General features: G+C 37.5%; 1 protein-coding gene across 1 annotated transcript in view; it reads left to right on the top strand.

Annotated features, from left to right (window-relative positions):
- Window positions 1–281: 281 nt before the first annotated feature.
- LOC100790154 (importin-9) overlaps window positions 282–22,747 on the top strand; it is a 66,991-nt gene continuing 44,525 nt past the window's right edge. Inside the window, exons 1-13 of the mRNA XM_003516827.5 lie at window positions 282–529; window positions 1,262–1,323; window positions 2,094–2,186; window positions 3,559–3,730; window positions 4,061–4,176; window positions 16,755–16,841; window positions 16,940–17,056; window positions 17,183–17,246; window positions 17,330–17,472; window positions 20,301–20,348; window positions 20,439–20,507; window positions 21,513–21,588; window positions 22,061–22,191. Coding sequence (XP_003516875.1) covers window positions 406–529; window positions 1,262–1,323; window positions 2,094–2,186; window positions 3,559–3,730; window positions 4,061–4,176; window positions 16,755–16,841; window positions 16,940–17,056; window positions 17,183–17,246; window positions 17,330–17,472; window positions 20,301–20,348; window positions 20,439–20,507; window positions 21,513–21,588; window positions 22,061–22,191 — 1,302 coding nt within the window. The 5' untranslated portion in view covers window positions 282–405. The remainder of the gene's footprint in view (window positions 530–1,261; window positions 1,324–2,093; window positions 2,187–3,558; window positions 3,731–4,060; window positions 4,177–16,754; window positions 16,842–16,939; window positions 17,057–17,182; window positions 17,247–17,329; window positions 17,473–20,300; window positions 20,349–20,438; window positions 20,508–21,512; window positions 21,589–22,060; window positions 22,192–22,747) is intronic.

Here is a 22,747-nt window from a genome sequence, read left to right as displayed (position 1 = left end):
ACTTTATCATATCAATTTGATCAACTTGATAACACATGACAAATTATAAAAATGTCACATCAGTAAAAAAAAAAAAAACTAAAACCTAAAATGTAGATAAGGAGAAGTTCTATTTAACCTGCAATAATTATATGCACAAAAAATTAACTCATGCATTTCCACGGTTTAAAAATTAAAAGGCTAGTAAGAAATAAGAAATAAAATCAAGGAATATCACAAAATTTCATTTCTGCCACTACCCAAGTAATAACTAATAACACTTGAAAAACACCTTCCCAGCTCTTCCCCTATATATACATTCCTTCTTCTGCAGAGCGGGAAAAGGCAGCGCGGCGAAGTGTGAAGCAGCGAAAGCAACAAACGTCGCCGTTCCATCATCGAGCTCTAGGGTTTTCCATTTCGCGCATGGGGAACCTCGTGGATCAAGATCAGCAATGGCTGCTCAGTTGCTTGTCCGCCACACTCGACCCCAACCCCGAGGTTCGCTGTTTCGCCGAAGCTTCCCTCGATCAAGCCTCTCGCCAACCAGGTTTCGTTCATCACTTCAATTCTCTTAGCCGAAAACCTAATTGGATGCGGATTTCGCTCCGTGATGAAAAACCTTAGTTCATGTTTGGGATGGGTTGGTTATTCGGAAACGTTTGTTTAGAAACATAAGCGATTGTTTATTCAAAATTAGGTGAACTGAATTGACGCTTGTTGGTTTGTTAGGTGTGCTCTGATTGCTGTTTGTGTGGTGTGATGTGGAGTGAGTGTTTTGCAGTTGAGGACTTGAGGGGGAGTGGTTATTGGTTTTGGAAATTTAGTTTGTTCGACAATGCTGTTGTTTTTTGTTTTTAATGTGTTACTGAAAGGATGAAAGGAAGAGTGATTTTTGGTATTTCGGAGGTGGATGCATCTGCATAAGCATTTAACAACAAGGAAATGATGATATTCACTAGGGTGGCAGCTTGTTGAATGTGAACATATGATAATGGTGTTATGTATCAATCTTGTGCGGGTTTGATAATTATCATTGTTGAACGAGAATTGTATTTGTCATACTTAAACGGGAATTATATGGTTGATTTTCTTTAGTGAAGCACTTATTGCTGTTTTGCTTTATCTTCTTTTGTAATTTGTATATTGTCTATAACTTGACCATGGAGATGAAGGAGCATAACTTGTAATGCTCATTCAATGCTACTTTTGCTTAACGAATATTCTTAATCTGGTTCAACCATGTTTCTATCCTAATTTTAAATGTTAAATTCTCCTGAAGGTTTTGGCAGTGCATTATCAAAAGTTGCTGCAAACAAGGAGCTCGTGGTGGGACTGCGTCAAATATCCTATTTCATAATGATCACATACTTAGTGTTATTTTTTATTCGAAAGTCGGAACCAAAACATTTCCTTCCATCTTTTCATTATTTTTCTTAAAGAAAGAAATATTTTGTGAGTTTTTCAGTGTTCATAGTAACAATCATTATGTTAGTTTTTATCATTGGTGAAAGGGATTGCTAGATAGAACTTGTAGGAAACGAAGAAGACAGCTGATTTGACAACTAAGGAAGGAAACATTTGCTGTTGTATGCAATAACGCTACAGTTGATATTTTCCTTGTTATCGAATTATCTAATCTTTAGAGTAACTTGATGAAGGACATTTGTGCTATGTTTCTTCTATCCTTTACAATCTTTTTATCATCTTAAATGTTTCCTATATAATCCTTTCGAAAACAGGAAACAAAGTGAAAAACAATATGACATTTTGTAAGTAAAAGTAACAAAAAACATTTTCTCAAACTAAATGCCCTTTTATTCTGAGGAGAAAACAACTTTCTATAATCTTCATGTTTCATTTACAAACTTTTGCAAACAGGAAAGAAAGTCAAAACAATATGACATTTTTGTATGTAAAAGTAAAAACAGAAAACATTTTCTTGAACTAAATGCCCCCTTATTCTTTTAGGAAAAAAACAAAAGTTTTATGCTATCTTGTTTGTTCCTTTTTTTCATCAACATGTGAAGAACTATACTAGAGTTACAACTCAAATGTTTTCATTTTCCTTCTTCCATGGGCTTATGAACTGGGATAACTTAACTTTCCCGTACTTAGCTGCAGTCCTTCTTAAGCAGTTTGTTAAAAAGCATTGGCAAGAGGGTGAGGACTCTTTTGAACCTCCTGTTGTTGCTAGTGATGAAAAGGTAAATATGCTTTCATTTCTATTGTGAGTATTATTAATATGTAGATGTCTAGAAGCTATTGCAGGAAACAATTTTCTGAGCTTGATTTATTAAGATTTAAATATAGGTAAACTGATGAGATCTTTGAAGTTTGAATCTGATATATGTAGTGCGGAAGTTAGGCCATGGTCCTAAGATATGAAAGGTATATTCTAGAAAAGGAAAAAAGAGGGATATGTGAAAAACAAACATGAGAGGTTGTTATGCTAAGTGGAATCATGAGTGGGGTCCACAAGGAGGTGCCAAGATTTTGAGGTGGTTATGATTTAGAGACTAGAGAGTGAGAGGGAATGTGGAAATTTTTTGGAAAGCTTGGATTGGCCTTGGGGCTTTAGCAGGATGTGGCATTTTGTAGCTACTCTGCATTTTTCTTTTATCTTTTCTGCATCCTGTACTTTTTTTGTTTCTTTTATACTGAAAAGTCTAACAATTAATCATTTTTCATTGTTTTAATAGTTACACAAATATTTCACTTGGTGTTATTTTGCTGGTTGGCATCATAAATCTGATTGTGATTTGAATTTGTTTTGAGGTTTAGATACCTCACACCCTTGGATTGTAAATACATCTTTTGGTCTGTCATTGGGGGCCTGAAATCACATTCCATAATATTGTACTGAATTTGGACTTATTAGTTTCTTCCTTCAGTTGCTGTCGTCAATGCCGTATATTTCCTTGCAGTTGGTTGTTTGCAAGTGTTTCTAGTCTATGATAATACCAATTAATTTGGTATTTTCCTTCTTCCCGGGATCTAGACTGCTTCTGTCTTAGTTTTTTACATGATGAATATTCATTTGCGCTTACTTATAGAAAATATCTTTTTACTTAAAAAATGTCCAAAAATTCAAGATAACTGGGTAATTTTTTTAAATATGAAAAGCAACAAAAAATCAATTTCTGTTTTTTGCCCCTCATAAGTAAGAGTAGTTTATTAAAATAAGCTCTAAAAAAACTATTGTAAAAGCACTTGTCAAAGCTTATGTCCACAAGCTGCTATATCTTTTCCCCATTGAGCTTTAGGTCTGCTGGATTTCTCTTTTCACTGGACAAGGATGTAGGGTAATATCAAAGTTTGAATGCCTTTTAGCTTAATTTCAATGGTTCAAAGTTGTCCTCATGGATCTCATATATGGCACTGCAAATAATATTTAATTTTCTGAACATGAATTTCTGGAGCACTAAAATGATATGTCATATGTGTATACATTACTGATAAGCCTGTTCTTGTTCCATGTCAATCTATAATTTTTCTTTTCTGTATAAGGCCATTTAATTAAACTGTCTACAAAAAAAGAACTTTTCTGATACTAACTGAAGTTTGTTCCATCTTCAGGAAATCATCCGCAGAATGCTTCTATTGGCATTGGATGACCCTCATAAGAAAATTTGCACGGCTATTGGTATGGCTGTGGCATCCATTGCAATGCATGACTGGCCAGAGTTATGGCCGGATTTGTTACCATTTCTCCTGAATTTGATTAACAATCAAACCAACATGAATGGAGGTAAGCATTTCTGTTTGAGTTAGTGATTTTTGGGATTTTCTATGTATGAATGATTGTGGAAAAACCTTGGGTAGTAGAGAGTAGAGACTAAACATTACATGGTAGGAGTACTTTTATATCCCTGAGTTGCCAATTGCTTGCTTGATGTTTTTCTTTCCCGCTGGTGACTTGTTGATTCATTCACTTTTTCTATTAGGTTTTCCAGAAATAGTTTTCCAGAAATAATTTTATGATCGATAATTGCACTGTTTTGGGGCTACAATGTTTGATGGAATTTCAGAATGTGAATCAACTTTTTAATTTGTTTATTTCTTAATAATTTTATTCTAGTGCATGGAGCTATGAGATGCTTGGTTCTTCTCTCTGTGGACTTGGATGATAAAATGGTTCCAACATTAATACCTGCTCTGTTCCCAAGTTTGCTGACAATTGTCTCCTCTCCCCAGGTTATGTTATGTATATTTTTCCGTTAACTTTCTAATTATCCTGTTTTATATTTTTCTTTTGGTGTGCTGTGTTACATTTATTGTTTTCTTAGTTTTTTTTTTCTCTTTTCATTCTTATTTTTGGAACAGTTTTTGAGAATTTCTTATCCTCTTTCATTTGTACCTCTCCTTTTATTTACCTAATACATTCTTTCTTTACAAAAAAAAATGTTTTTTTTTTTACTTTTTAAGTTGATTTTTTTGGAAGGAATATTTATAATGTTTGATATTTTCATTTCCTGTTTTCACTTTTAATTGCAATAGTACCACTTTGTTTTCTATTTGTTTCCTGCTTTTGAAGATTTATATATGAAACAGAAAAAAAGTTGCTTTCACTGTGTCCTGTAAAATAGGAAGCAAAAGAAAATTAAGGTGGCAGTTTTGTAATTAAATGTAAGAACAGAAAATGGAAAAAGATGTTCTCTCTGTGAACGGGCTCTAAGTTGCTGTTGGGAGGATTATTCATATGCACATAGGTTCATAAGTTAGTTAATGCGAAAAAATTATAAATTATCTTCAATTAAATATAGAAGCGTTGACCCTAAAATCTAGGGTAATAAATTGAAGGTGATTTCGAGTCATTGATTGAAGCTTGATTGAGGGCTAATTGACAGAATCTGTTTGTAAATTGTAATATTTATCTTGCATATAAATTGAGCTATAGACTAGTGCCACTTAGCACGCTTTCCAATTCAACTAGGGTTCAAATCGTGAATTGGAAGGTTCATTTTCTAAATCGTGAATCGAATTGTATCGTGAATTGTATGAATTATAATCAATAATAAAACATAGCATATGCAACTAACAAAAACATATTAAAGCACATATTCATGATCAATAACTAAAAAAACATAACTGTTGGAGCATGAGATGCATGAGTTCTGTTAAATCTCTGTTTGTGTAGCCTTTATTTTAGTTGAATGAAAATGAAACTCTTAGCGCCTGTTTGGAGTGGTTGCGAGTTTTTGATTTTTGGTTTTCAAATCTAATTTTCAAAACAAAACATGTTTGGCAAAAATGGAGTTCAAATTGTTTTTAAATTATTTTTGAAACAACGTCGCTACCACCAACGTCGCTACCACCACTACCATCAATGTCACTGTCATTGTTACCATCACTACTAACAATACTGTCATCGTCACCACAACCACCACCAACGTTGCTGCAACCACCATGACCACCACCACATCGCCACCACCACCTTGTCATCACCATCACCAGTAATACCTCCTCTGTCACCGTTACCACCACCAACACTGCCACCATCACCGCCACCATCACCTTGTCTTCACTGCCACCACCACCTATATCACCTCCATCACTGTCATTGTGACCACCACTGGTATCCCTACTACTATTGCTACTGACATCACTACCATCATCATTGTCGTCACCATCACTCAAAATCACTCTTAAACTAATTTTAATATGATCTAAAATTTTCAAAATGAATTTATTTGAGACTAATATATTTTAAAAACTGATTTAATTTTTTTTTCAAACTAAAACTAAAAATTGATTGTTATTTTAAAAAAAATTGAAACTCAACTAACTAAAAATCACCCTAAATAAGGCGGCTTTAGAATGTGAGCTTGGTCCTAACTCAACCCCAAAAGTTAGCTTATAGGGTGAGGGTTGTCCCCCACTTATATATATTGGTCTTATCTCTAGCCGATGTGGGAGTTGAATTTTTTCCCAATACACTTCCTCACATCAAGCACTTTTGGGCTTGGTGCGTGGATAACATGGTGGGTCACTCGTTTAATGGATTTATGATAGACTCTGATACCATAACAGAGTTCTAACAGAACATAATAGAAGATATTTTGAGAGAGAAAATCTTTAGAAAGGAGAAGTAAAAAATATTATTGGCCACTGAACTGTGTGTTACAATATGGTATATATAGGCTTAGATGGTTAGTTATGACAGCTGTCAATAACTAATCTACTAACTAACTCCCAACTAACACACTTAGCTGAGAGTGCAGTTGAATACTGCAACTCTATAAAATACTCTAATATTGGGATAGTGCCATTTGCCTTGAAACCTTGGGCTTCCCCTTACTTGCTTTGAAAGGAAAAGAAAAAAACAACTCATCTATCTTAGAGGAGGTGAACAATGTTTCACTATTCCTAAAATGGCACTGTAAGCAGTAGTTTAGAAATTGACAATGTAAGCAATAGTTTAGAAAATTTTCTTGGATTATTTGTATCCTATTTAAGAGAACTTGCTCTTTGGTTTGAACACTTTTTGACACAGTATCAGTGATGTAGCCTGCATAATCTTGTGGCCTGCATTCTGAGAAGTTTCTTCTTGTTTCTTTCACTGTATTTCTTCTTATCCTGCATTGGCAGATTTTTTCCCTGTGAAGCACCTTCCCAAATCCTTAAAATGTCAGAAACAAGAAAAAAAAACCTCTTCCCTGTCTGAATATGTGAAACATTGTAGAGTTGCAGGACATCGAATCCAGCCTGTGTTTCTATGGGAAAAACCCTAAGTACATCATGGTCTCGTTTCATCCAAGCCTTTCCAAAGTGGAAGGGAAAATTGAACCATTTAGTAAAGCTCTGAAATCTTCAGATCCCAAGTTTGCAGCATGGGACAATGCAGATGCAGTTATGATTTCATGATTATGAAACTTCATGATGCCAGGAATGGGTGATGCTTGAATGTTTAAGAAGAAAGCCAAGGAAATATTGGACAGATGTGCAGAGATTTATAGTTTATTCCAGGGTTGGTGATGCTGCTGAAATCTATGAAATTTAAACGAGTATATGATTTACAAAATGGGAATTGATAAGTTAGTGAGTATGCTGAGACTTGACAAAATCTGTTGCAGGAGTTAGACCATCATGAACAGTTTGAAGCAAAATGCACCAAAGATGCTGTTCTACTCAAACATTACAAAGAGAAGAATAGGATCTATAAGGTTTTGGTGGCAGTGTGATCAATAGCAAATTGTATTCCATAACAAAAAGCCAAAAATCCCCTATTTGATGAGGCCGATAGCGTTGCATGTAAATAGTTTTTTTTTTTAATTGGCGAAAGTAGTATTGTATTATAATTAAGATAGTACAAGTTGTACTAGGAAATATACAAGTCAAGGCCAAGGTGAGCAGAAATATGGTGCCTTGGTGCCCTAATACAAGCTATACAACAGAGTTACGAGACCATGATCCAATATGATGTTGCTTCTTATATTTGTTCATAGGTTTCATGACTTTTATTTTCTGTTGGAACCTGTGTTACATGCTTACCATATCCTGTTCTTCCCAATCTACCACTTCCTTTAGTCCACTGCCTCTCGTTACTGGTGAATATTTGTCACAATTCCCTAGTACGCTGCTGGCCTCCTTTTGGACATTGTTGTTTCATTTTTTGAGGGCCCATCTGTTATGTTGGGGCCTATTTGCTTTTTGCATCCTTTGTTTCTTGAGTAAACTTTCATCATGTGTGCTAGCCGATTTGGTTCGCATTTCATATTGCCTTCTGCCCCTTATTTATTTCAGCTAGGGTGGTTTTAGTAAGGCCCTTAACCATCCTGTGAACTGAACGTGTCTCTCTCTCCTTTAATTCAAATTTGTTTGACATCAGTGGGCCCGTTTCATGCCCATTGTCATTGTTGCACTTTATCCCTTTTGATGCGACTACCTTTTTTCGGTTTTCCCCTATACTTGTTCCTGCCTCCTTTGATAGTTCTTTCTCTGTCGCCTCTTTCGTGCAATTACCCCCAAACCTTTGTTGAGTAAATCTGTGTTTGACTCCAACTACTATCCCATCTGCCTCACTTTGTTCGCTTTTGTCTTCCCTGTGTCTGCTTTGGTCTGCTTCATTTTCTCCGCTTCTGTCTTCGTGTCAGGAGCCTTAGGTTATTACCCTGTGGTTTATGCGAAGGGTCTTGTCTGTCGGTCTACTGTACCTCACTCACTCACCGTAACTGCTCTTTGCCGTCTGCAATCGGTAAGTTAATCTCCGGCACAGGTTTGCTTTCCTGCATTAGCCATTGTCCAACAGTGGCATCTCGATTTCGCTCTTGTCAGAGCTTATTTCCTTCGACGACCTTATCAAACTCCCTGTTCGACATTTGCATCTGTCGGGATTGTAGCAAGTTTCTTCAACTAGAGGTACAAAGATTACATAATGGAGATAAACCATACAATTGGTTCCATATATTAGACTTAGCACAGTCTTGATAGGAACCAAACGATGGCTATGAAACAAAATCTGAATCTATTGTTATCTTATGTTATTATCCTCAGCTAAACAAAACCATTCCTAAGACTACTTGACCATTGGTTAAAATGTATTGTAAAATTTCTCTCCAAACTTCTGAGCCAAGTCCAAAGTAGGAATACTGCATCTTCAAACAATTTGTTGCCATTAAACACTGCATTGGAGAACAGTATGCTGTTCCTGTGCTGCCATATAGACCATGTCAAAGTCAGCCACCAGCATTGCCATCTATTAACCCTTATGCCCTTATCCAAACCTGATGCATGTTGAAGAAAATGTTGTCTTGGGGTTTGTGGGAAAACATCTTGTATATTCAGCCAGGATAGGGATTCCCACCAGATAGGTTGGATTTTGTTGCAATGGATGAATAAGTGGGCTGCATCCTCCTCCGAACATCTGCAGAATGGGCAAGACAAGTCGTTAGTTTGCACCTGCCTTCTTTGTAAATTTGTTCTTGTTGGCAACCTATCTCTGAGTAATCTCCAGACAAAAACTAAAATTTTGCTTGGGATCTTTATTTTCCATAGCTCCTTAAAACATTCATTTTGACTTCCCTCAGCTATTTCCCCCCTTAACATGTTGTAGGCACTTTGTACAGAATAGATGTCGCTTGGGTCTGCCTTCCACACCCACTCATCACTTCGATGTTGTTGTATTGTCTTGCCTTCAACCTCTCTTAGAAAACTAACAGCCGTAGAAATTTCATTGTCAAATAGGGGTCTCCTCCATGTGAACTCCCACTCCCATTCTGTGCCCTTGTGATCTCCCATCTGCCTAATGAACTGATTTTGCTGACAAGAAATCAGATATAATCTGGGGTATTTTGCTGATAATGTTTCCTCCCCACTAACCCATCTGTCCTCCCAAAACTTGATCCTGTCACCACATCCTACCCTCCACAATGTTCTATTTTGGAGATTCTGACCCTCTTGCGAGTGAAGTAAAGCCATTTTTAAATCCCTCCACCATATTGAATCATTGGTAGCTCTAGATGTTGTATCCAGGCTCCTCCAACCACCATATTTTGACTCCAATACCCTTGCCCATAATTGTCCGTGGTGCTGAAAAAGAATCCATTTCCATTTGGCAAGCAATGCAAGATTGAAAGTCCTAATGTCCTTGAGGCCCAAACCACCTTTTTCTTTTGGTAGGCACACGGGCTCCCACTTAACCCAAGTAATCTTGTTTTGCTCAGGTCCACCACTCCATAGGAATCTGTGTTGTAATGTCAAAGAAAATTGTGTCATTTGCGTATTGTAGTATGCTTATTCTTACATTGTCTGAGCCCACTGGAAAACCTCTGAACAGATTTTTCTCTACCGCTTTCCTCATCAAACCATTTAGACCTTCAGCAACCACATTAAAGAGAAGGGGTGCTAATCGGTCCCCTTGCCTAAGTCCTCTTTGTGGAGTGAACTCAGTTGAGGGGCTTCCATTCACTAGAACCGAAATAGATGCATATGTTAAACACCCCTCAATCCATTTGATCCATTTGGAACTAAAGCCTGTTCTTCTCAGGATGTATGACAAGAAGTCCCATGATACTGAATCGTATGCCTTCTCATAGTCTACCTTAAACACAAGGCATGATTTCTGGCTCCTTTTAGCTTCCTCAATCACCTCATTTGCTATTATCACACTATGTAAGAACTGCCGACCCCCTATGAATGCAGATTGGGTTTCATCTATTATCAGCGGCATCACCTTCTTCATTCTATTAGCCAACAACTTGGACACTATCATGTACATACAACCTATTAATGAAATAGGTCTGTAGTCATTTAGGAGTTGTGGGTCAGCAACCTTTGGAATTAGGGCTATGAAAGATGCATTACAACCTCTTGGAAATATCCCATTTGCATGGAATTCAGCTAGAAACCGGAGGACATCAGGTTTGAGTATAAAAAACTTCGTACCCCATTGCCCAGAGGCTCTTCGCTATGCGAAGGTATGGGGGAGGGATGTTGTACGCAGCCTTACCCTTGCATATGCAAAGAGGCTGTTTTCGGATTCGAACCCATGACCAACAAGTCACCAAGGCACAACTTTACCGCTGCACCAGGGCTCGCCCTCAGGTTTGAGTATGTGCCAGAATTTCTTGATGAACTTGATGTTTAGTCCATCTGGGCTTGGACTCTTGTCACTCCCTTAATCCCATATGGCTTGTTTTACTTCAGCCTCCTCAAAACATCCCAACAACATATCATTTTGTGGTTGGTCAATAGTCTAAAAAGAGATTCCATCCAGCTTGGGTCTATGCTGATCAGATTCTTGAAATCTTTGGAAAAAAACAATCTGACTTCCTCTTTCACTCATGTTGGTTCATCAATCCAGGTTCCATCAATCCTGATTCCTTTCAGAGAATTATGTCTGCGATTAGCATTCGTCAACAAGTGAAAGTAATGTGAGTTGCAATTGCCTTCCTTGATCCATCTAGACCTCGTCTTCTACCTCAGAAAAGACTCATGCGATTGAGCAGCTACCCACAATGCTTCCTGTAGCTGTTTCTTTGTTAACACTTCTTGGGGAGAAAACTGTCTATGGATTGTTTCCTCTTCCATTTTGTTTAAGTCAGCCTCATTCTTCTTGACCTTCTTAAGGGTATCTCTAAAATGTTTCCTATTCCAAATCTTCAACCTCTCTTTTAGACTTTTTATTTTTTCTTTAAGCACAAAACCTCTCCATCCCCACTGCAAATTGGAATTCCAGCATTGTTGAACAGTTGTGTTAAAGGAGCTATCCGAGAGCCAGTAATCTAGGACCCTAAAAGGTTTAGGGCCCTAGTTTATAAATTTTGACCTTAGTAGAATTGGACTGTGGTCTAAAAAATTCCTATCCAATGTGAATTGGGTACTTCCAGGCCATTTATCCAACCATTCAGGGGACACCAAGAATCTGTCCAGCTTGCTCCTAGTAGCTCCATTGGGTTTGAACCATGTAAATTTTTTCCCCACCCAAAGTACATTATCAACCTCCATGTCTTCTATCCAGTCATTAAACTCCTTTATGCTGCTCTCCCCTAGCTCCCTTTGACAAGTGCCCAGCCTTTCTGCTGGATTTCTAATGCTGTTGAAGTCACCCAGTATGCACCACAATCCCCCAGGATTTGACATTTTCAACTGCTTGACATTTTCCCATAAAGTTCTCTTATTTTGAATATCGCACGGTGAGTAAATGGTGAGTATATTGACTTGTTGTGCCTCCTTCATCCATTGACCCACCAAGAGAATAAAACCACAGCCAATGACTTTCCTTTGTAATTTAAAAGTTTTTTCACTCCACAAACATAAAATGCCTCCTGCTGTGTTAGTTGCGGGTTGCATCTCTCAGCTAACATCAAGATCCCCCCATAATGCCTGACATGTGGATTTGTCAATTATTTTCTTCTTTGTCTCCTGAATACAGATCATATTTGCATGCTCTTTCTTGACCAACCTTCTAATTGCTGCCCATTTCACCCCCATCCCTAGTCCTTTGACATTGTAGGTGATAATATTCATGGGGTAGAGCTTCTATTTTCCAACCTCTCTGCCTCTTTCTTGTCTCTTTCTTCCATTGCCCTTATTTTGCCAATGATTTCCCCTTGGTCTGTCCCCCTTATTGCCCCCAGTTGTTTAGCCATGTTCCATATATCTATTGCCTCTTTTAGCTGATTTCCCTGGAGTTGAGTCCTCCGTTTCAGTGGTGTTGTTCCTTCCAAGGTAGCATTATTATCGTTAAAACCAGTGTATCAATGTTTCTCTGGGTGTATCAATGTCTTCAGGGTTTGAACAACCCACTTGAAATTTCTTTTTGTACCTTCTGTTTCGTGAGTAGACCTACCATGTACACTTGGAGTCAGCTTTTTTAATTTGTGGGCTAAAGCCATATTGTGCTGAGTGCTCATAAGGGGTGTGGATAGAAAAATCCAGCCCATTATTAAAAGCTCCTTCCTCACTATATTGGTGCCCTCTCTGCTCTCTTTTTGAATGGTTTCTATTATCTGCGAGGTTTTTCGATTATCTTGTGGGTGTTCTTTTTCGCTTTTGATCGGTGGGTATTGTCGAGGTCCCGTAGTTATCGTTGTCGGCGTTAGGACCGAGGGTGGTCCTTCACGGTTCAGCTCTGGTTTTTGGCTCCTCCCTGTCTTGTACCTCTTTTTCTTTTTTCAGCGCGCCTACGTACCCCAGAATCAGAGTACCGAACTCACTTTCAACGGACTAAATCTCCTCCGACGACCCCATGACACTCCGTCATCTGCAATGGCAATGTTGGGTGCCATAGCCACATTCCTCCACCACCTGTACTTTGTAGGCCTCCCCTTCGATGTACACATTAACCGTGTGCTGAATAGCAGGCTTCCATGGAGTTTAATGAGTACCCTTGCTCTGTCCATCCTCCGACCGTTCTCGATGTCATCGTCCACCTCCACCATGTCTCCCATGGCGGCCACGATCTTCTGAATTTGTTTCGTGTCCCAAGCCAGTATCGGAATGCCCCAGCATTGTACCCAGGTTAGCCTGAAACCGCGCGCAGGCTCGGACTCCACTTCTCCAGTGAGTGAAACATTGAGATTCCTCCGTGGTTTTCTTTGTTGAGCATTTGTTCTGCTCTGGCATCAGTAAGATCGAGTAGCAAAACAAGGTCATCTCCCAAATACTTGGGTGTTACGTTCGCTCTGATGTCCCATAGTAAGTGATCTTCAATTCTCTTGAACATGGTCGGATTTTTGAGTTGTCCTACCCAAGCTTCATTGAGCCATTTCGTGTCGTCTGGTGCAATGTCGAGATGTACTGATGATGTGGAGCTTGCGCGGCTGTACGGTTCGCTATTTTGTGCCTTTCTTTGCCCTGAATTCTAGTTATTTCTTGCTACCACCGCTGTGTATGAAGCTGGGTTTGTCTGTTGGTGTGGTTGTTTGCCTCGAGCTGCTTCGAGGGATAATGTATCTGTATCTGTAGATGACCACTCTGGATCCTATCAGCCTGTAGCCAGCCTGATCATTGTATCCAATAGTCTATCTAGAACTATATTGTATCTCTAGTACCTCTGGTACTTTTATTTAAATATAACTACTTTTGCTGACAAAAAAAAAAAGGTTAGCTCCTGAAACTGCCTATCTCGGTATCTCTCTCCCATACTTTGGGATATTAACATACAGTTTCAGTCCACCGATAACGATGCTGTCCAGTTGCATTGCAAGTCTCTGGACGTCGTTCACCCCCTTAAATCTAGCGAAATTGTACCTTCTACCATTGTTGTTCCTTCGCTTAGGGATGAAAATCTCCCTCACGTCACCCCACTTTTTAAAATTGTACCACAGCTCCTTCTCGGTGGTGTCATCAGAGAAGTGTGTGAAGTAGAAGGATGATACATCCTTGTGATCCCTCCAGTTTGATCGAATGTAGTATTGTTGGTTTCCTTTCCAGTTTCTGACGGATGTCCGTCGGGGATCCTCACTGAACCTCACTCTGTTTCTCTCAACAGCCTTACCACTAATCCTATCTCTCTCCCACTCAGTGTTTCTCTCTCTACTCATTCTCTCTCTAAAATGTAATAGAAATATGCATCGTGTATTCCTCCCCATTAATCGACGTTGATGCAACGTGTTGGAATATGGGTTGCCATGGTGTCTTAATTAGCACCCGTGCCCTATCAAGTCTCTGGAGTTCTTCCACGTCGTCGTCCACCTCCACCATCTCAGTTGTTTCCTTGACCAGTTGCTCAGCTCTGTTATCCGTGAGTCCCATTAGCAGTACCATGTCATCTCCTAGATATTTTGATGTGATATTTGTTAGATTTCAACTTAAAATCAATTGGCAGTAAAGGAAGTTGTCCAACAGATATATAAGCTGCACCCCAAGAATTGAGGCAGGCGATGTGAGACTTCCTAACACCCCCCCTCCACAGATGCCTGCCAATATAGGCGAGCCTACTAGAATAGGCAAGAACTAAGATGGGCTATAGGCTGTGATATCATGTTAGATTTCAACTTAAAACCAATTGGCACTAAGTGAAATTGCCTAACAGATATATAAGTTGCACCCCAAGAACCGAGGCAGGCGATGTGGAACTTCCTAACACCCCCTCCACAGATGCCTGCCAATACAGGCGAGCCTACTAGAATAGGCAAGAACTAAGATGGGCTATAAGCTCTGATACCATGTTAGATTTCAATTTCAAACCAATTGGCACTAAGTTAAGTTGTCCAACAGATATATAAGTTGCACCCCAAGAACTGAGGCAGGTGATGTGAGACTTCCTAACACTCCCCCTCCACAGATGCCTACCAATACGGGCGAGCCTACTAGAATAGGCAATAACTAAGATGAGCTATAGACTTTGATATCATGTTAGATTTCAACTTAAAATCAATTGGTACTAAGTGAAGTTGTCCAACAGATATATAAGCTGCACCCAAGAACTGAGACAGGCGATATGGAACTTCCTAACATTATCTTCTCCCCTATTCCACATGAATTCGTCTTCCACTCTATCAAACATCGCCAGGTTCTTTAGTCTTCCTACCCAGGTGTTATTGAGCCATGTACTTTCTACACAGGTATGTTTAGCTGCACTGACGAGTGAGAAATTGTTCTTGTTGGACTCACGCGCGTTAGATTCCTTCTTCGTCCCGTCTTTCTGTTGCTTGTCACCACCACTTTAGCATACGAGGTTGGCGCTGTCATTTGTTGGAGTTGCTGTTCCGTTGCACCTTCAAGGTTACCTTGATGTTTCACACCCTCGAGTGATTTATCTGAGATTATCCTCGTCCTGTACTTGTTGTTTGAATTGGCTTCTCTCTCCCTTCCATGCTTCGTTATGTTGACGTGTAGTTTCAGCCCCCCTACTATCAAGTCGTCTAGTTGTCTTTCAAGCCTCCTCACATCGCCCACCTCGAATTTAACGAAACCATACCTCCTGCCACTCCTGTTTTTGTTTCTTGCAATGAAAACCTCTTGCACGTCCCCCCATTTCTTAAACTCATACCACAAGTCTTTTTCTCTCATCTCTTCAAGAAATTTTGTGAAGTAGAAGGAATGGACATCAGATGCATCCCTCCGGTTTGTTCGTCTCATCTCAACTTGTTGGCCATACCCATTTTCGGCATAATTATGTCAGGATCCCACTCTCACCCATTTTCTATTTCTCTCTCCCCTCACTCTCTGTTTCTCTCTCTACCTTTCTCTTTTTCCATCTTATGCATTGCATGTAAATAGTGGAAGCATAGCAGTTAAAATAAATCAGCTACTTCAAAAAAACAATATAGAAATTAATAAAAGCTGTATAAAATAAAAAAGTGGAAAGGATTTATTCATTCTCAAAGTTCCCGTTATATCTTTCCCCCACATTATCTTCATTGTTACATATTCTTAACTTTTTTTCTTTAGAAAGGAAGATAGCATACTGTATGAATTAACAAGTCTGGTACTCTAGTTATGGATAGGAGCAAGGTTATCAAACTCAAGAGTTTACATAAACTCGTGAGAGTTTCATAGACTCGACTCGTAAACTTAATTCGTAGACTCGTAAGAGTTCACTTCATATAAAAATAATAACAAAATATATATAAGTAACATACCAATTAAACATTTTAACAATATAATAAAGCAAAATAATAAATCATAAATTTCACAATACTTAAATAGCCAAGTCTAGTAATGTATCACTACTAGATAATAACTTGCAGATGTTATAGTAGTGGTAGATCATTCTCATTGAGGGTTTGATGTTATTAGACAACAAGGGTTTGATGTTATTAAAGGTGTGAATTTTTTTATTCTGGAATAACACACTAAATAAAGGTATGTTTAACACTAAACAGACAAAAAACAACCAAAAATGACTTATATTTTGGTCTAATTTTTATAATTTGCTGACTCGTTGACTCAGTGCTAAACTCGAGAGTCTACCGAGTTTATTTAGAGTTTATAGAGTCTACCAAGAGTCTACTAAAAAGAGACTTTAAACACTAGTCAACTTGCAAAGGGTAAGTGGACTTGTAAACTCGTAAGAGTTATCGAGTTAACTCGAGAGTTTGATAATCACGGATAGGAGTCCTTTCTGTCTACCTGTATTTTGCATTATTGTCATTTGTCAAAAGTTTTTCCATTTAGATAGTGCTGATTTTTTGAAGTAAAATTGAAATATTTGTAATAATGTAATTTGTTTTTGGTAATTTATTTAAATACTTTACCAGATCTTTGAATTCTACTTAAAAGAGAAAACGAAGAAAATAAAGGAAAATTACCAATTTTCTGTTTATAGGTTAATTGAGTATCTTCTGTTACCTATACAGCTTTCTTACGTTCTTACTGCCATTCAGATATATGATCCATACATTCGAATGAAGGCCCTTTCAATAATCTATTCTTGCACTTCTATGCTGGGGACAATGAGTGGTGTCTATAAGGTATTTTTCCACTAAGTGATTGTTGTGAACTGTTCTTGGGGATTGTTTGTTGGGCATTTTTCTTTTTAACTATTAACAGATCAAGACATTCTGTTTAGGCAGAAACAAGTTCTCTGATAGTTCCTTTGCTTAAACCATGGATGGACCAATTTTCTTCTATTCTACAAATTCCAGTTCAATCTGAAAATCCAGATGATTGGAGTATTAAAATGGAGGTTAGTCTGGTTCTTTTTAATAGTCTTTCCTCCTATCCTATATGTGTCTGTGTGTTTAGTGTACAAACACAGACAGATGTATATATTTCCTATGTAGTAACATGATGTTGTGTTTACGTTGTTAAGGTTTTGAAGTGCTTGAATCAGTTTATTCAGAATTTTTCAAGTCTATTTACAAGCGAATTTGAGGGTATGTTTGCTCCCTAGTTGAGTTGCTAAGTATTTGTTTTTAGTTATTTAATTTATTTTGTTACTATATGCTTTTCGTTGTAGTTATATTGGGACCTTTGTGGAATACATTTGTCTCTTCTTTGAGAGTTTATGAGAAAGCGTCCATTGAAGGAACAGAAGATTCACATGAGGGAAGATATGATTCTGATGGTTCAGAGAAAAGCCTTGATTCATTTGTTATCCAGGTGATGATAGCAGCAGTTTGTTGTGTTTATCATGTTAATTATTTTTTATAGCAAAAAATGAAATTCTTCTGTTAGAGATATTTCCATGTTGGAGTTAACTGACTGACTTTCTGTCGTGAGTGGTTTCTTCAATCTCCTTTTCAATGGCTTTTCAATCTCTTTTATGTTATTTAGTTGATGGCCTGATGCCTGCCCTTGCAAATATTTGTCAGCTGGGTGATATATTACTGAATATGGTTTTCTATCTTGATATCTCTATTCATTGAAGCCCCTATTCTTGTGAATTCTTCATAAAATTGATTTGTTATTATCTTCTATCTGTTTCTGTGCTTCTTATCAATGACAAAATGGAGAAACTTAATAATATTATCCAATAGAAGGTAGTAAGATACCCACTAGTCAATCAACATGAATTTTGGTAATAAATGTATAGCTCCATTCTTTGTATAAAGGTTTTCTTTCATATAAGACTTTCATTTTCCTCCATTTATTTGTGTATTCCAGTAAGTTTTTAAAGAATGGGATGTTTGAATTTGCAGCTTTGTATTGTTACAGAATGATGCAATTAAGCAGGGGTTGAGAATATTCATCCATAATTTGGGCAGAGATAAAATTAGAGTATACAAAGAGGAGACAAACTTAGATCGTAATGAAACATTAGGATCCTAAAATTTATGTTTCAGTAAATCCTAAACAAAATCAGTTACTGTAACTCCTGTTAACTTTTTTTTTTGATCAGCAAAAGTATGATTATATTATATATAATATTAAGTTCAGTACAAGTGGTATTGTTGTATATACAACCTAGCACCATACTACGCAAAGCTATGGTGACCTAATACATGCTATACAGCAAAAATTAGGCAACCATAGATCTGACATTTAGCTAGGCACCCAACCACAAAATATCATTTGAGAAAACAATCCTATTTCTATGGTGCCAAATACACCATGTCAGGGAGATCCACCAAGTCTGTCATCAGTGTAACCTAATACCATTAAGACTGCAGTAGGAGTGTTGGAGGAAATGGTCTCTCGGAGTTTTCGGGAATACACCCAATATGTTTAACCAAGACATCGATTCCCACCTCAGCGACATGATTCTAACACAGCTGAAAAATGGGTGACATGCATCTTTGTCATTATTTCTGCAGAATGGTCATTGGACGTTGTTGATTTCCACATTCCTGCTTCTTAAGTTATTCTTTGTTGGCAGGCAAAGAATGAGGCTTTACTTGGGATTTTTAACTTTCATAGTGCAGTAAACACTCCATCCTGATTTTCATTTGTCGAATCCCTATCAAGCAGCATGTAAACATTCCCCACTGTATATCCCCCGCTTGAATCTCCCTCCCAATTCCAGGTGTCTTGTCGCTGCAGTTGTACGATCAGACCTTCTATATCCTCCATAAATTTTGCAGTCATGTCCATTTCACACTCCAAAAAGAATCTCCTCCCCTGGAACTGCCATTCCCAACCTGCACCTGATGTCGCCTCTAGCTGGTGGATATATTGATGTTGCTGTTGAGAAATGTGGTACAATTTTGGGTACTTTTCAATTAACGAAATCCCATCATCCTTCCACCCGTCTTCCCAGAACAGCACCTTTGATTCACACCCAATTTTCCATTTTTTCCCGCTTTTAATCCAGCTCCCCTCCTCGGTCGAATTACAGATGAAGCTTAGGTCCCGCCCTAGAGGGACTCTCTGTTGGTCCTTCTTGTCTCATCCAAATTCCTCTTCCCTCCATATTTGGATTCCAAAACTTGTGGCCACAATTCTCCTTGGTGTTGAAACAAATTCCAACACCATTTTCCAAGCAGTGCATAGTTGAATTTCACCAAATCCTTAATGCCTAAGCCACCTTTTTCCTTTTGTAGACAAATTGAACCCCAATTCACCCATGTAATCTTTTTCTTATCCGAGTGTCCTCCCCACAAGAACCACCGCTGCAGCCTCACCTACCTATCCACCACATTCTTTGGAGCCTTGAAAAAAGAAAAAAATTTTAGGGATCGAGTTTAGGACTGACTTAATCAAAGTCACCCTTCCCCGAAAGAAAGATATTTTTGTTTTCATTTTGACAATTTTCTCTCACATTTCTTGACTATTAGATCCCAAATCTCACTACGTCTTGAGTTTGCCCCAATAGAGATACCCAAATAAGAAAAGAGTACTGACATCATTCTGCAACTTATCTGACAGCACTGTTCATCCATTGCTCAGTCATCCCAATTGCCCAAAAACAGATGTTGGCAAAGTTTATCTTTAATCCCGATACCAACTCAAAGCTCCTCAACATCACCTTGATTGCTCTTACATTTGCCATTGTTGCTGTCCCAAAGGAAACCGTATCATCTGCATACTGCCCCAAAGAAAACTGCTGTTAACTTGATTGTTTAATTTAAACTGTACATAGTTGTCAGTATTCCAGAGAGAGAAAGGTCACTATGAAGTGTCAAACTGAATCAGCTGCTAGAATGATATCCTTTAACTTGTTATTTGGCAAGGAAGACAGTCCTAAATTTCAAATTAGTCAAACTGGAATTCACAGGGGATACTGTAGTCACTGCAATGATGGCTTCATCAGCTTACTATTGAAAGGAACCTCTTTGTTTGATCTATACCTTTTATTAGTGTCGTATAGTTTTGCTGGATTATTGTATGGAAATGATAAAAAATTATAATTATAGGATTTTAAATAATAAACTGGCTGAGATCTGTCTAAAACTTGCGTAAATCAGGTTTGCATGGTTTTTTGTTTGTGTTTCCTTCATTTCTTGTAATAATTTTTGAATTATCATTTTTATCTAAGTTGTTATTTACAGCTGTTTGAACTCATGTTGACCATTGTGGGTAATCCAAGACTGGGAAAGGTTTGGTTCAGAACATTCTTGAAATCTTATTTTTCTGCTGATTGTGTTCAATTGTATCATTACTTTGATCTATGGTTTGCATTTCTATAGGTGGTTGTGGCTAATATCAGAGAATTGGTGTACTATACTATTGCTTTTCTTCAAATGACTGAGCAGCAGGTATAGCATTCTTGACTCTTGTCATTGCTCTTAGTTCACATTTTTTCTGATTTTACTCAGTAGCATCTGATTGGCTTTCTGCAGATTCACTTTATAATTTTTCTGCGATTTAAAAGGTTGTGCTTGTCATTTGAAAAAAGGGCTGTAGCTTACTTGAGTGGAGTGCAGATTGATTATTCTCTGTATCCATTAATTATTTTGTTTTAATTTTGTTATTTCATCATGAAATGAATGCCAATCCTTTTACCACTTCATATATCACTTTACTGTTGACTCACTTGAACTCATTTTGCCACAGTCACGGAGTGATTCACTAATCAATCTCGTTTAGGTTAAGCTATTAGATGGAGGCTCACGAATGATTTTTTTATCTTATTGAAGTAGTATGACAGCATGAAGATCAAAATTTCAAGATATTTGTGACATAATGATTAAAATCTATTTTGTACATTAAATACTTTATTTCTTTTTCTGAAATTTTTAAAAAAATTGTAATGTAGGAAAATGGTTGAGGTTTTGGGCTTTGCATCAGTGTGACACATGCTAATTATGTTTTTAAATTGTCAATAATTTGCTTTGTTTTGTTGAAGTTTTTAAAGATTTTGCAATGTTGGAAAATTGTAGAGGTTGGGCTTTGCATTAGTATGGCAATTACTAATTTTATTTCTTCCAAAATTACTGGAATCTATAAAAAATCACAATATAGTTTGGCATTAGCTTGCTCAAGTACCTTAAGTCAAGAATATGAAAAAAGGATTGCCCAGTGATGTGGTTCCCATCACTGTGGACTCTTGGAAGTATCAGATGTATGCTGCCATACCCCAATGGGCCGAGGGGCAGTTTCCATGATTAGAACTTGGTGTAGATGTATTTACTGTATTTTATAACAGTGAAAATATGATAATATATAGTGGTGCCTTTGATGCTCTCCCTCTCTCTGTAATTTTTCAGCAATTGAACCCTTTTCTATTTTTATTACTCAAGAATTGTCCATTCTATTTTTAGGTTCATACATGGTCTGTGGATGCTAACCAGTTCATTGCTGATGAAGAAGATGCCACTTATAGTTGCCGCGTCTCTGGTCAGTATCCCCCTTAAGATTTTATTTGCCAGTTTAAGTTTGACACTGGTAATTTATTTCAATTTGACTGATAGGTTCCTATGTTGAGTTAGTTTCCTTCATCTTAATTACTTTGGTGATTGTTTTGATAATGATTTTAATCCTTATCCTTATAATAACACTTCTAATTTTGATGAGTTTTATCATTCAAGAACACTTACAGTTTATCATTCAATAATGTTTTCAAATGGATGGATTTTGGATTGGATCATTATGGATCGATAATTTATAATCCATCAGTTCATTTAGTATCCACTAACAATCTTCACTGACTATTCATTAGATATTTTGGTTGGTTTTTTAACCATCCAATTGCCACCCCTACTTTTGGGTGATTTCGATTTTTCATTTGTGATTGTGTTAAAATGTATTTATGTATGATGTATCTGTTTTATATAGTTTCATAAGCTTCATCAGAAAATGCTTCTTGTAGGTGTGCTTTTACTGGAAGAGGTTGTGAATTCTTTTGCTGGTGAAGGAATTTTGGCCATAACAGATGGTGCAAAACAATGGTTCACCGAGTCTCAAATTAGAAAAGCAGCTGGTAATGCAAGCTGGTGGAGGGTAAGTACAGAATATATATTCTCCTTGGATCTAGAAATTATCTAATATGTTTGGTAGACAAATTTGATTGACCTACTGACACAGGCTATTTTTAAAATATTGCTGATTTTCAAGTAAAGTGCCCACAACCTGCATTCAAATTTCTAGATGCTTCAACTAGGAAAAGTTATCAATGTCCCACTGGGAATTGTCCGCCCAACATCCACTTGGACAGCTAATTGCTTTTAAGACAATTTCAATTAGACATTTCAAAAACCTCAGACATTATTAACTACTTATGAGAAATATTTAACCATTAGTGCTGCATGTACAGATTGATAATTGTATACAATCTCATCCATTTACTTTATCCGCTTGTGTGGTAAAGTTAACTACCATTAGACATTTTAATAACTTCATGACATTTTTAACCACTTGTGAGGCATATTTAACCATAAGTGCCACAAGTACTGATTGATAATTATATACACAATTTCAATTAGACATTTCAAAAACCTCAGACATTATTAACTACTTATGAGAAATATTTAACCATTAGTGCTGCATGTACAGATTG

This window comes from Glycine max, chromosome 1, assembly GCF_000004515.6.
Source record: "Glycine max cultivar Williams 82 chromosome 1, Glycine_max_v4.0, whole genome shotgun sequence".
NCBI lineage: Eukaryota > Viridiplantae > Streptophyta > Magnoliopsida > Fabales > Fabaceae > Glycine > Glycine max.
Note: the sequence above shows the minus strand (reverse complement) of the source record. Positions and strands in the feature narration are given on the sequence as shown.